The sequence below is a fragment of the Jaculus jaculus genome, assembly GCF_020740685.1.
Source record: "Jaculus jaculus isolate mJacJac1 chromosome Y unlocalized genomic scaffold, mJacJac1.mat.Y.cur SUPER_Y_unloc_2, whole genome shotgun sequence".
Classification (NCBI taxonomy): Eukaryota; Metazoa; Chordata; class Mammalia; order Rodentia; family Dipodidae; genus Jaculus; species Jaculus jaculus.
Window position 1 is genome coordinate 538268 of NW_025423387.1, and position 15484 is coordinate 553751.

At 37.1% G+C, this 15484-nt stretch overlaps 1 protein-coding gene across 1 annotated transcript in view; it reads right to left on the minus strand.

Moving 5' to 3' along the window:
* Positions 1 to 15484, minus strand: part of LOC101611007 (spartin) — a 565832-nt gene that overhangs the window by 5151 nt on the left and 545197 nt on the right. The window contains 7 exon segments of the mRNA XM_045141190.1: positions 2742 to 2832; positions 2966 to 3058; positions 3061 to 3134; positions 4931 to 4989; positions 4991 to 5118; positions 10307 to 10423; positions 14478 to 14646. Coding sequence (XP_044997125.1) covers positions 2742 to 2832; positions 2966 to 3058; positions 3061 to 3134; positions 4931 to 4989; positions 4991 to 5118; positions 10307 to 10423; positions 14478 to 14646 — 731 coding nt within the window.

Sequence of the window (15484 nt, forward strand, 5' to 3'; positions counted from 1 at the left end):
TTTAAAGGCCATTTTAATTAAAATTTATTCTAAACAAACCAATAAAATACTGTGCCATGTATTAATAAATTTCTTACAAGTATTATTAAGACTTATGTTACATAAATATATGTTCAAAGATAAAGTATTACTAGGGGAAAAATAAGTTGCTATAATTTAACTTACTAGAATTATATTATTCTCCTTTAAAATTTAAAGTGGAACAAAAGAACTTAATGGTAAAATCTAGAAGCCAAGTTGAAGAGTGATGAATTATTTAATAAATATCATATTGCAATTAAGTATAGCAAGTTCAATGTTACTCTTGCTTTTCATTGGTTCTATAGATTTTCTGTAATATATGCTTTTTCCAAGATGTAATGTATAGAATTTAGGTAGATTTAAAACAGCTACTTAAGATGGCTGGGGAGATGGCTAAGGCACTTGCCTGTGAAGCCTGAATGACCCTGGTTCAACATTTTAGTATCCACATAGTTTTTCTGCAGTAGCTAGGGGCCCTGCCATGCCCATTCTCTCTCAAATAAAAAAATTAATTAATTAACTAAAAATAAAACCTGCCAGGCATGGTGGTGCACGCACAGGTAGAAGGATCATTGTGAGTTCAAGGCCACCCTGAAAATACATAGTAAATTCCAGGACAGCCTGAGCTAGAGTGAGACCCTATCTCAAAAAACAAGCACAGAAAAAAAAAAAAAACTACTTGAGAGTAGTATTTCATAAGCAATGAAAGTACAAAATTTCCTTATAATTCTAGTATCAACTGGATTAGAGGAAAACATATGTCACTACTTTCATAGTACAATAAATGTAAGTAAAGATGTAAAATTGTAAATTTCATTAATGAAAGTAGATTAAATGAAATAATGAATACCTTTTCCCATTTCTTTAGTTTTGTCACTGAACTGTTACTGACTCAATATTTTTAAAAGCTATATTTATAATTTTATGTAATAATTTTTATATAATAATTTTTTTAACTTGAAAGCAGCAGACAGAGAGGCAGTGAGAGAGAGGGGGAAGAGGGAAGGAGGGAGGGAGAGAATAAGAATGGGTGCACCAGGGCTTCCAACCACTGCAAATGAACTCCAGATGCATGCGACCCCTTGGGAATCTGGCTAATGTGGGTCTTGGGGAATCCAGCCTCACACCAGTGTCCTTAAGCTTCATAGGCAAATGCTTAACTGCTAATCCATCTCTCCAGCCCCTTGTCATTTTTAAGCAAGTAGAAAGAATAAAAATAGGATATAATGTAAATTCTATAAATATACAAAAAACTTACATTGAAACTTTTTTATTTATAGTTAATACACACTAATCAAATTATAATAAGATGAAAAAGAGAAGAAAATAAAAGATAGAACTTAAAATTTTTTTTGATATAACTTGTCATGCCATGGTGTCCATGTCTTAAAAGACCTGGCATAAATGTTTGAAAATCAATGATATCAAACAAGGAGTACATAATACTCCCCCTCCTTGTATAGTTGTGGGATAGCCCACTTGTTCCTCTTTGCATTTTCCCAAAAATCAAACATTCCACAGTACTAACTATAATACAACCTGATGGCCAAGCCCAGTCATGTGAATAAGCTCTCCTTTCCCATTTTTCCCTTAAACAGTTAATCCACAACCACCACTCACTCCCCAAACCCAAAGCAAAGGGAGAACACTCATGAACTGTAGGGAATGCCACAGCTCCTCCTCTTCCCCTCTTTGCTTGTTCTTTTTGCATGCATGCCTATTATGTCTGTCTCTATCCTGTTTCAGTACTGACTGTACTACAGACTTTCTGCCAACCCTGTGGATGGAGTACTTTTCTAATGGAGCTAGGATAAAATCTCATTACTATCTCCTATCATTTGCTGTACTGCCTTTGTTGTGTCTGTCAGCCATCAAAGCTATCTTTCCATGTAGTCAGCATGCATTTAGAGTGACTATCTTAGTAGGAACAGTGGTCTATTAAGGAACTGGATACAGAGCCAGTATAAACAAGTTTCCTTTGACAGGGACACATGCTCATGAGACAGAAACCTTGGCATTACATCATCTGAAGGGATAAAGAACTATATAAGCTGAATTGTCCACACCCAAGACCACCTTCTCTGGAGCTCTGACAGGGCTGGAATATAATTTTTAACTATTCTCCAGAGACCTCAAAGCAAAATGAGAAACAAATCATTCCATCCATTATCAGATTAGCTTGTTCAAATCATTCATTTCTGTTTTGCCCACTAAAAGAAAAACAACCATCTTTCTATTCAGATAGATAGATAGATAGATAGATAGATAGATAGATAGAGGTAGAGGTACAGATAGATACAGATATAGATATAAGTATACATCCAGTGGTAATTAGCATCAAAGTGTGTCCTAATTTTAGTTGTCAAGGTACACAGAATGGGAGGTTAGTAAAGGGAATTATAATTCAAATTGTTTTTTCAGGCAAGCATCATTATCAAAGTCACATTATTAATAATGACTACATTAGTCTAGGTTTCTAAAAATTAATTAAACCTATTATTTTTGTACAAATGAATATTTATAGGTATTAGTATCACAAAGTAAAGACACAGGAATTCTACTGCCACTCTAATAATTCTTCCTATTCAGAAAACTTGAGTGAAAGAGGTATTTTTGGTAGATTCTTGGATTAAAAAAAGAACCTACATAATCACCTTAACCATCACAGATTTTAATAAATGATTCAAGAGATTCAGACTTTAAAATAGAATTTAACTTACTTATATCTGACAGTCTGTACAGTTTCTGCTGATACATTGTTAACAATGCATCTAGCTGCACATTCCAATCCCTGCCAGACAGTTGAAAATCCTGTAGATATAACTTAAAGTAAGTAAATCCAACTCAAAGCAAACAGCTACCTAGCATGCACAAACCCCAGGTTGTATCTCTAACACCAACAGCAACAAAATAAAAACAAAGAAAATCCAGTTCTTTTAATTACCCTGAACAGTACTCACTGCAACAACTGTAGCACCATCCTTGTCTCTCTTCAGAGTGTCTGGAACAAATTTGCTTCTGTGCTTCCTAACATGGGAGCTAATTCTTTGCCAACACAATTTGCTGCACAACAAACTCCATTGACTAATACAATCATAAGGAACACTTAGAATCTATTTGTCTCTTGGTCTTCCCACTAATATTTATCAATGTTCTCAAATCTAAAGTTGCTTCAGCCGGGCATAGTGGTGCACACCTTTCACCCCAGCACTCAGGAGGCAGAGGTAGGAGGATCGCTGTGAGTTCACTCAGGAGGCAGAGGTATAAGGATCACTGTAAATTCAAGGCTGCCCTAAGGCTACATGGTGAATTCCAGGTCAGCCTGAGCCAGAGTGAAATCCTACCTTGAAAAACCTAAAAAACAAAACAAAACAAGAAAAACCCAAACAAACAAACAAAAAACTTTTAAAAGTGTTTTGCTACAAAATGTACCATCTTCACTTAAGAATGGCAGCCTCAGAACTGGAGAGATGGCTTAGAAGGTCTAAGAACCAAGGTTCAATTTTCCCATACACCTGTAAGCCAAATGCACAAGGTGGTGCATGTGTCTGGAGTTCCTTTGCAGTGACCAAAGGCCCTGGTGTGGCCATTCTCTATCTGCCCCCACATCCCCACCCCCGCCTCTCAAATAAGTAAGAAAAAAAAAAATGAACAATGACAGCCTTTGAACAAAGGCTGTAAGTTGTTTTGCAGACTCTACTGACAACCCTGCTCCTTAAATATGCACATGATTCTTGAGACTTCTATTTAAAGAGAAACCATCCTTCTTCATTTCTTCTGATTCAAAGAAGACTAAGTGCCCATACATACGATACATACATACATACATACATACATACGATACATACCATACACACCATCTCACTAAGTTTAAAAGAATTCCAATAAGGACCTACCTGTGCATATTAAAAAATCAGTATTTTAAAGTTCTATTAGAGAGAGAGAATGAATGGGAACACAAGGGCCTTCAGCCACTGCAAATAAACACCAGATGCATGTGCCAGATGCATGTTCCACCTTGTACACATAGCTTACATGGGTGCTGAGAAAATGAACCTGGGTCTTTTGGCTTTGCAAGCAAGCATCTTACCCACTAAGCCACCTTTCTAGCCCATAATAATCAAAAAGAGATGCAGCTTAGGAAGGCTGGCACCAGAACCACTGAGTCAGCTTTAATGCAGGCTTCTTTCTCAACCCTGTAACAACTATAAAAGAGCTGGGGTCCTCTGAAGAATGTACCTCACTTTTAAATGGACTCAACTCTCAACCTTTCCAACACATCATACAACCCTGTAACCATGTTCTCAAACTTGAGTGTACAACAAGGCACTGTGGAGGGTTCTTATAAATTGATCAGATATGCCAGGAACCTGAAATTCTATATTTCTAAGACTCCCAGATAAGCTGATGACACTGGCTCAGAGGTTCCCCCTGGGGAAAGCAAGGTAAAACTGCTTTATCCTGCTTCTTTGTTTGTGATAATAAACCATTTAAATGAATATTAACCACAGATTATTAAATTCCTTTTTAATGTTTGTACATGGTATGTGCATGTTCATATGAGCACACATGTGTGTGTGCAGGTGTATGTGCACGTGTGTGTATGTAGGACATAGGTCAATGTCATGTGTTTTCCTCATTCACTCACCACTTTATGGTATGGCGTATTTTGAGACAGGGTTTCTTGAACCTAGAGCTCACTGATTCAGCTAGACTAGCTAGCCAGTAAACCCTAGGTATCTGGCTGTTTCTGCCTCCTTAGCACTGGAATTACAGGTGCATTCTGCCACATGCAGCATTTGTATATGGTGTAGGGGATCTGAACTCAGCTCCTCATGCTTGCCCACTAACCTAGTCCCCAGTCCTAGTAAACTATATCTGAAAAGAAACAGGTATCTTAGCCAAGAACTGACCAACTTTCACTGTTCATCCTGTAGCCTGCTTTGCAATATAAAGTCCCCTGGTGATAAACTGGGCTGACTTCCACTGGTTTTTCTTCTGGTTGAATCCATTTTTGGAATTTAGAAGTCCCTTTCTGGATAGCTTTGCCAGTGAATTGAACTCCTTTTACTAAACCCCAACCCATCCAGAAAGAACCTTTTTAAAGAAAAATTTAAATTAGAGCCAATTATATCTTTGAATAAAAGCTCAAAAAGATCCCAAGTATGCCATACCATAAGCGTTCAAGCCAACTAATCTTAGTGTCCAATACTTAGATCCTACATCTCTGTGACAAATCTGTGCTGGTTTGTGTGGTCACTACTGCCTGTGGACTCTGTGTATGTTACTGACCATGGGTGCTACAGACAAAGCATGAGTTCTGGTGCCATTTAAAGTCAACACTTGACAGGATGTCTGGACATTTTTTTCCGTTTGTCTTAGTCCAGACACCATTCTTCCATGATATCCTGAAAAAGACACAAACAATACAAACTTGAAACCTGAATATGTGTATTTCAGAGATCATGAGTGAACTTTTTGCTTTAGACTGAAGAATGTATGTAGAGAATCCTAAACCCAAATCCCTAGAACACTGCACCCTTTAGTTTACTCAGCCTGAGGAAGGAAAATATGACAACACTGAGAGGAAGAGATAGGTCTGGACGGCTCAGCCATGTCACCAGCCAAGGTGTGTTGCCTTTGTTTTCTCCTGCTGTGTGCCGCTCAAATGCCAGAAGTCGTTGTCAGAGAGACCAGATGGCAGGGCCTTCTCCAATAGAGACAAGAGGTCCAAAACCAGTAGAAATGAAGACAAAGAAGTTGAAGAAAGAGAGCAAAAAGAGGATACAGAAACACAGTTTCTCCAAAGATGGGAATAAGGGCATTGCCTTCCTCTCTAGAGCCCAGGACTTAAAATGTTTTTCTCTTTGGATAAGCTTGAAACAATAAGTTTTATAAAGTGTTCATATAAAACATTTAAGGATGTTCTCCCAAGACCTGTGGCATTGTTATGTGATTTCTCCAGTCCATAGTTATGAAGTGACCAAATGAAAAGCATACCAATTTATGTAAAAATGTTAACAATGAAAAATAGCATATATGTGGAAAATTTGGTTTATCCCCTTCTTTCAGTCAATAACCCATGAAAATCTCTACTCTTACTTACAGTACTATACAGAAAACAGCAGTGAGAAAATCAGGAGCAAAACATAGGCAAGAGGATTCCCATAAGTACAAAAATCTGCAAAATGCATGAAGATACCCCATCACAAAACTTTCTGAGTTCCTAGCTTATAGGTCAAGAAGCTTTAAAAAAGGAAGTAAAGTTGAGGAAACAAGATTAAGAAATCACAAAGTAAGTGACAATGAAACAGAGAGTACAACTAGGATTATATGATACAGAAAAGAAGGATTCTTTTGATGACTAGAAAAATGTATGGAAATGAAATATAAACAGCTACAGAACTACTAAAGAGAAATATCAGAAGTGGATAATTACTACCATGCCACAGAATAAGAATGTAATACAGGCAAATATAATAAAAACTACAGACACTGGTTAGAGAACAGTATCTCACTGGTTGCTATGTGTGTTATATGATGCATGTTACCAAATATAGGCTGGCTTTATTCATAGTTTCATGTTGTATATGTGTTGACATACGCAGACACGCAGCAAACCAGAAGGTTTGCTGTGTAAATATGTAGTAGATCAGTAACTTAGGTATCTAAGCCAAACCTAGCTACTACAGTTTCTGGAACACTGATTACTTTCAATAAATTAAAGAAACCTTCTATCTGTATTTGTTATTAAAAACAAAAAAATCCAAACCACAGCTTTTTACACTGGGCACAGCTGAATCAAAGATGACACAGACTTTAATGATAAATTTAAATAGTTTTATAATGATAAAGTTAGTTTTAGAATACTGATTGCTCCATATTTGGTTTCTGATATTCTTTATCTGGATAACAGAGTAGGAAATTGGTATACTGGCTATTGCAACATGAGGACTACAGAATTCCCACCTATATGACAGAGATCTTTCCTTATGTTTTACTTAGCTCTGAAAAACCTGTAAGTGACTTGTTTTAGCCTTCAGTTATGTCACCAGATCTACAGTTGTTTGAATATAGCATTGTTGTTTGGGGATGCTCTGTTTATTCTCTATGCTCTATAGTAGAATGGTGACCTCTGTGGGAATGACAGCCTCAAGACTGCACTAGGTAAGTGGTCCTAGAGAGAACTAAATCAAGAATACAAGGGCTTTGTTATGGGTGCTTTTTAAAAATAGATTAGCCCAAGTGGAAAGTTTCTTGCTGTAATCAAATGGCACACAATGATTGCCTAAAATATGTGATTTTGTAGAGATTGGTTGGCCCTTGCTTGCTGTATCAACTCAAGGTGAAATATTGCAGTGTGTGGACAGAAAGTCACCTTGTACTGTATCATTCTTTGTTAGTGTTTTTGCTGCTTAATAAAAACCTTGAGACAAACAACTTTAAGGAAGAGAGCTTATTTTGGTTCAATTTCAGAATAAGTATAAGTCTGTGGTTAGCTGTCACCATGGCTTTGGTGTAAGGTAGGGCAAATATCGTGGTGGAAGGGCATGTTAGAGGGAAGCTGCTCACCTCATGGCATTAACGGAGGCACAGCAAGACAGGAAGAAGCTGGGGCAGGCATACTTCCCAAGCTAACTGTGAGAGACTACACTTAGGCATGGCATGCAATTTAGCACTTCTAGATTTAAGCTCTCCCAACCTAGAAGTCAGAGGGGAGACACAGGATAATGAGCCCCAACTGTCAAGTCACTAGTGAGCCTCTGAGTGTTCCTAACAGGGTCTTAGACATTACAAAGCAGACATAAGCCATCCCTCCTGTCACCATTCTCCACAGAATTCCTAAACAAAACAAACATACTTCTGCTTTTTTGTTTTGTTTTGTCTTGTTTTTTAAGCCTTTGAGTTTGGGTTGGTTGCCCAGCAGTAGTAAATGAACAACTCATGACAGTATAAGCTCAAAAAATCTGGAGAAATAATTTTTGGATCAATTCATTTACATGTGAATGATAGGCTAATTTTCTGAACTTTGACCTAGTAATGCTTGGCCATCTGTAAGGGAAAGGAGAAGAAAACAAGAATAAAAAATTTTGAGTTGGGGATTTAGCTCAGTGGATTAACACTTGCCTAGAAAGCACAAGTCCTGGGTTAAATTCTCAGTCCTAGAGGAAAAACGAAGCCACGAAAACATCAAGAAAAAAAAAATGGTATGTGGGGGAAACAAGAATAGAAAAAAATTCTTTACTTTTTTTCTTTGAAAATCTCTCTAAGGGGCACGTATTGCAAGCATATTAGAAATTTTGTCTTGATCTCTTCCCCCATCTCAAAAGACAATCTCTGTCAGTGAGAAAAATATTTCATTAGCTCTTAGATAATTAACCAACTTTAAATATACTTCTGTGTTTAGGTTTGTGTGAATGTATATACAAAGTTATTTTAAATACATATATATATGTATTTATATATATTTATATATATATATTTTAAGTACATATATATATATATATATGTACTTAAAATACTTTAAAAAATATGTATGTCTATGGGTGGTGTGTGTCTGTATGTAGGCACATGTTTGTGTGGATGTGCATGCACATGTGTGTGCATGTGAAGGCCAGAGAACAACTTTGGGTTGTTGTTCCTCAGGCTCTAACCACTTCTTTTGAGGCAGGGTCTCTCACTGGCTTAGGTCACATCTACCAGGCTACATTGGCTGACAAGGGAACCTCCTATCTTCACCTTCCCAGCACTGTGATTACAGGCATGCATTAGCACTTTTGGCATTTTATGTAGGTACTGTGGATAGAACTCAGGTCCTCATGCTTATGAGGCAAACACTTCATTGACTCTTATCATGTCAGCTCCTAATCAACTATTTTATCTTTAATAAATACTTTAATTAATAGATGGAACTGTAGGTTGAGAGTTTTTTAAATAATAAAGACTTTTTCATTGTGTCATGAGCTTGATTTATTGAAATATTACTGGCACATTTTAAAAATAAAATAAAAGGAATACATCAGCAAGCCTCTATGGACTGTGAGGTTAAATGTTGGATGTTGGTGAGGACAAGCATTCTGGCTTTGTCTAAAGCTGCTAATAGCCAAACTTTTGAGTAGTCTCTTACTGCCCAGACATCTTTTATGGACCCCCACAGCCTCTCATTTTCACAGTGCACTTGTATGTGCTTAAAGGGTGGTTTGCTTCCTGGTGTGCTCTGAATGCAGATTCCCCAAAGATCCCTGTGGAAAAGGCTGAGCATCTTCAGTTGGTCCTTCTGGGAGATGCTAAGGACCTTTAGGAGAGAAGTCCCAACAAGGGGGATATGGAACCCAAGTCGTCTCTTTTCCACTTCCTGGTCATGGTGTAAGCAACCTTCTACCATGTCATGCCTATGCTCCATGTAATTGTTGTAAAAAGTCCAAACCAATGAAGACACTCAATTTCGCTCTGGAACCTCCAAAACTATGAAACAAAGTTTTCAACTTTATAAAGGTAAGTCCCTCCAGTGTTTTGCTGCAGTAACAGCTGACTAATAGAATTTCAAAGACACATAAGCATTTCCTTTTTTTTTTTTTTTTTTTTACGGGGGTAGCCATCTTAAACTGTTTGTATTGCATAACAATGTACTATAAATTTGTGACTTAGAAACAATATAAATTTACTTCTTTGGACTCTGGAGCCTGGGTGGTCCAAGATCAGGGTACTGGCATATGTGGTACTCATGGGGGTCTGCTTCCTAGCTTCCTGCACAGCACCTCTGTTTTTCCCATGGACAGCAGCAGGTGCAGAACAGTGCTCTTGGGTCTCTTTAAAAGCAATCAGTCTTATTCAGGAAGGCTCCTCCCTCATGACCCAAGTGCCAAAGTTCCCATCTTCTAACACTAGCACTTTAGGGAGGGGATAGTGTTTCAAAATTAAGATTTTTGAGAGGACACAAACCTCAGAACACAGCAGCTAGGGAAAGGGGATATGGCAAAAACTTTAAGAGACAGAAAAATCATTTTATATTCTTAGCTACTTGAGAGTTTAAGGATTCCTGAAGATTTTCATTGGTATTTCTAAGAGCAAAATATATGAGACTATGCCAGGAAAAATGTGTACTTATATGCAATAGATGATACCCTAACAACTAGTTCTTTCTATTTCTGAGTATTTATTTCTACATTAATAATTAAAAATGAAAATACAAAATATTTATTTTTCTAGTACTCTCTTGTAAACAATGCTTTTCTTAGGTTCTGAAGCTTAAAGCTGTAGGGGAAATTCAGTATTACTCTAATACCTGACAAAATGGTGTGAGCCACTTTTGCTCTCCATTCAGGTAATTTTTTAGTTTTTTCTTCTGAAATTGGCTTACAGCATACCATATGACTCAGATTAACTTCTTCATCTGAAGCACCTTTTGTCTAAATAGTAAAAATATTTCAAATGTACAAAAGTCAGTATGAAAGAGGAAGTTATAAACATCTTATAAAATATCAAGCCAATAAATACTATTTATAATCCATGAAAACATCAACTTAAGTTAATATATGTCATAAAATGTAATACCACAATTGCCATAATGGTCAGAATTATTCAGGTCTCATATAAGCTTTCAGTGGCAACACTTAAGTACCAATATGAGTCCAAAACAGCACTTGCTAAATAATATCCAAATTGGCTAACTTTCCTCTTTCTTTGACAAGCCTATGAGTTGTATCATATGTAGATCTCTTCCCTACAAGTTTGTATGTATACGTATAGCAATCATGTTCAAGGACTAAATAAAGGAGGATAAATCTTAAAAGACTGGCTCTGTGCAGGATAGATGGCTAAGGCACTTGCCTGTGAAGCCCAAAGACTCAGGTTTGATTTCTTAATACCCACATAAGCTTGATGCATAGGGTGGCTCATGCATCTGGAGTTTGTTTTAGTAGCTGGATGCTCCGGTGTACCCATCTTCTCTCTATATGTGCCTCTTTCTCTCTCTCTCAAATAAATTACACACACACACACACACACACACACACACACTCACACACACACACATATATATTATAAAATACTGGCTCTATTATAAGCCAAGTAAAAGTGCAAATACAAACATGTTCACTGACATTCAAATGCTATTTAAATATCAGCACTGGACATGACATGCCTATTGCACTTATGAATTCACAGCAGCTGTGGTGACTGTACAAGATATAAGACAGGGCCAGTCATTCCCTCATGGGTTCTGAGTTCTTGACACTCCCTGATGTGCTACTGATAATTAATGGTTGCTGAAAGAAGAGTGTCATTCTCTTCAATGATTAATCTACTAGTATGAGGGGAGAAAAATAGGTTCAGCAGCAGTGGGAAGGGTTACTGGAGTGTAATGTGGTTTATATATCAAATTACAATGTTCATGAAACCATCAGAGAATTGTGAATATTTGTTTGACTATGCATGAAATATAGTTGGAAAAATACTATGTTAATAATTACTTAGAAAGAGGATGTAAGCGACTGGCAGGACACAAACATTTTACTACATATCCTTTTGTATTTGGTTTCTTGTAATTAACTTTTAAAAACATCTTCAACAATAAACTTTTTCTTTGAACCAGTTTTGACTGTTAAGTTTTCATAAAACTGTTCTAAGATATTTAACAATATAAATTACATTAAACTTTTCAAATAAATGTAAAATAGTCGTTCATATTCTTTAATTCCAAAGAAAACTAATATAGACTACAGCAATGAATAATGCCAAAATGCCTGTAGCACAATGACTTTGAAATGCTGGCTATGTGACTGCTTCCTTTGCTGTTTGTATGACCAACTCTCACAGATGTTTCAATACCCATCTTGTCATAATGTCCCGAATGTCTCCATACCATTGTGCTAAGCTTACCTATTAGGCCAGACTATATCTCTGGCCCAATCATCAAGAGACAGAAAGTATCTCTGCTAATCTCCTATCTGTTAGGCAGTAAATCTCTTGAGATTAGGAATTTTAAGTTTCCTCAACATGAATACCCATCATTCTGGCCCTCAGTATTTACTGAACTCTCAATCAAATAAGCCATTTAAAGTAGGTGTCTTATTCAGAATTTAAGGAATGAAAGAAAATATAAAATATATTAGAAAACAGATGTTCTGCTACTTATTCATGAAAAGAATAAGGGTTTAAATAAAAATGGCAGTGTAAGAAAACAAGACAGAAGCGTATCTAGATCAAAGAGAATAAAAAACAAGTGAAAAGTATACATTGTTATTATTGTGAAAAAGAAATTCAAGCCAGACTCATGCTTTTAATCCCAGCTATCAGGAGACTTAAGATAGAGAGGACTACCAAGAGATCAAGGCCAGTCTAGACCACAAAGTGAGTTCAAATTCAGCCTGGGCTAGAGTGAGAAACCCACTCCTTAAAAACAGGCTGAACAAAATAAATACACAGAAATCAGTAGCCTTCATATATGCTAACAACAAACACACAGAGGATGAAATCAGAGAATCACTCCCATTCACAATTGCATCAAAAAAAATAAAATACCTTGGAATAAACCTAACCAAGGAAGTAAAGAATCTATACAATGAGAACTTTAAAACACTCAAGCGAGAAATTGCAGAAGACACTAGAAAGTGGAGAACCATCCCTTGTTCCTGGCTTGGAAGAATCAATATCGTGAAAATGGCAATCTTACCTAAAGCAATCTACACATTTAATGCAATCCCTATCAAAATTCCAAAGGCTTTCTTCATGGAAATAGAAAAAACAATCCAAAAATTCATTTGGAATCACAAAAAACCTCGAATATCTAAAATAATACTGAGCAACAAAAAAGAGGCTGGTGGTATCACCATACCTGATTTTAACCTATACTACAGAGCCATAGTAACAAAAACAGCATGGTACTGGCACAAAAACAGACATGTAGATCAGTGGAACAGAATAGAGGACCCAGATGTAAACCCAAGTAGCGATAGCCACCTGATATTAGATAAAAATGCCAAAAATACTCATTGGAGAAGAGACAGCCTCTTCAGCAAATGGTGTTTTGAAAACTGGATAAATATCTGCAGAAGGATGAAAATAGATTCTTCTCTCTCGCCATGCACAAGAATTAAGTCCAAATGGATTAAAGACCTTAACATCAGACCGGAAACTTTGAAACTGCTAGAGGAAAAAGTAGGGGAAACCCTTCAACATATTGGTCTTGGCAAAGACTTTCTGAATACAACCCCAATTGCTCAGGCAATAAAACCACAGATTAACCACTGGGACCTAATGAAATTACAAAGATTTTGCACCGCAAAGGACACAGTGAAAAAAGCAAAGAGGCAACCTACAGAATGGGAAAAAATCTTCGCCAGCTATATATCTGATAGAGGATTAATATCTAGGATATACAAAGAACTCAAAAAGTTAACCAATAAGGAATCAAACAAGCCAATCAAAAAATGGGCTAAGGAGCTAAATAGAGAGTTCTCAAAGGAAGAAATACGAATGGCATATAAGCACCTAAAAAAATGTTCTACGTCACTAGTCATCAGGGAAATGCAGATTAAAACTACATTGAGATTCCATCTCACTCCTGTCAGATTGGCCACCATCATGAAAACAAATGATCATAAATGTTGGCGGGGATGTGGAAAAAAAGGAACCCTTCTGCACTGCTGGTGGGAATGCAATCTGGTCCAGCCATTGTGGAAAACAGTGTGGAGGTTCCTAAAGCAGCTAGAGATTGATCTACCATATGACCCAGCTATAGCACTCCTAGGCATATATCCAAAGGACTCATCTCATTTCCTTAGAAGCACATGCTCAACCATGTTTATTGCTGCTCAATTTATAATAGCTGGGAAATGGAACCAGCCTAGATGTCCCTCAACAGATGAGTGGATAATGAAGATGTGGTACATTTATACAATGGAGTTCTACTCAGCGGTAAAGAAAAATGAAGTTATGAAATTTGCAGAAAAATGGATGGACCTGGAAAGTATTATACTAAGTCAGGTAACCCAGGCCCAGAAAGCCAAGTGCCACATGTTCTCTCTCATATGGGGATCCTAGCTACAGATGACTGGGCTTCTGTGTGAGAATGAAAATACTTAGTAGCAGAGGCCAGTAAGTTGAAAAGGAGACATAAAGGGTGGAGAAAGGAAGGGAGGAGGATACTTAATAAGTTGATATTGTATATATGTAATTACAATGATTGTAATGGGGAGGTAATATGATTGAGAATGGAATTTCAAACGGGAAAGTGTGGGGGTGGGGAGGGAGGGAATTACCATGGGATATATTTTATAATCATGGAAAATGTTAATAAAAATTAAAAAAAAACAGGCTGAATACAAATACATGGAAAGGGAATGTTATAGAGGGCCATGTTACTGCCAGTGACCAATCTGTGACTACACAAGCTGATGTCCTTTGGAGAATATAATCATATACACACCTTAGCCAGATTACACACTCTTATTTACCTTTTCCCCCACATTTTCCTTTATGATGTGCATCCTTGTGCCCTTGGTCTAAAGAAGGACCCAACTGCCTCACATCAGTTCCAGAAGCTTTCTTCAGGGAGCCAGAGGGGTGTTTTGTGCCTCCAGGGATTTGGAACTCATCTTTACCTTCTGTCCTGTTCCAAATGGCCTAAGGAATAAAATTCTAAGCGTAGCTTGAAGTGGACATTTCAGACAACTTTCCTCCAGGGACATCATACCGTGCTCTCATGATATACTTGCTGAAATATCAGTGTCTGACAGTCCACAAACAACTCATTTCTTTTCTCTAAACTTTGTGTATGTGTGCAAGCATATGCATGTGTTAATGTGGGCAAGAAGCATATGCATGTGTTAATGTGGGCATGTGCCTATGTGCCACTGTGAGCATGTGAAATTCAGAGAACAGGCTTGGGGTGTCAGTCCTCGCCTTCCACATGGTTAGAGACAGGGTTTCTCACTGGCCACTGTGAACACACAAACTAGCTGGCCTGCACGCTTTAGGATTCACCTGACTTCTCCTTGCAATGCATGTCTGGCTTTAAGAGGGTGCTGAGATCTGAACTCCAGTCGTCAGTGCAGCACAAGCATTAAACAACTATCCTTTTCCCAGGTCTCTTCTTTAAATGTCTATTTCACATTTTACCAAACCTCAAACCCACTGAGAGATTGTTACACAGCATTCAGCTTCAGATAAATTACAAAAGGGGAAGAATAAAACATAACTAACAGCAGTTGTTGGAATCAGTTATCCTCATACTGTTACTTTGAATTTAATGAATAATAAAATTTAGGAAATATTTAGAACACTAAAATTACTTTAACAGCAAATTTATAACCCTCATGGTAACTACCCTATGTTGGAAGACTTCATTTTGTGCAGTTTTCATTTAATACTATAGGTGTTTATTAGCAAACACTTAGCTGAATGAATGCTTAGAAATAAAAATTATTGCAAATGTAATTTACAGTTGAAGTTCTGAACAACA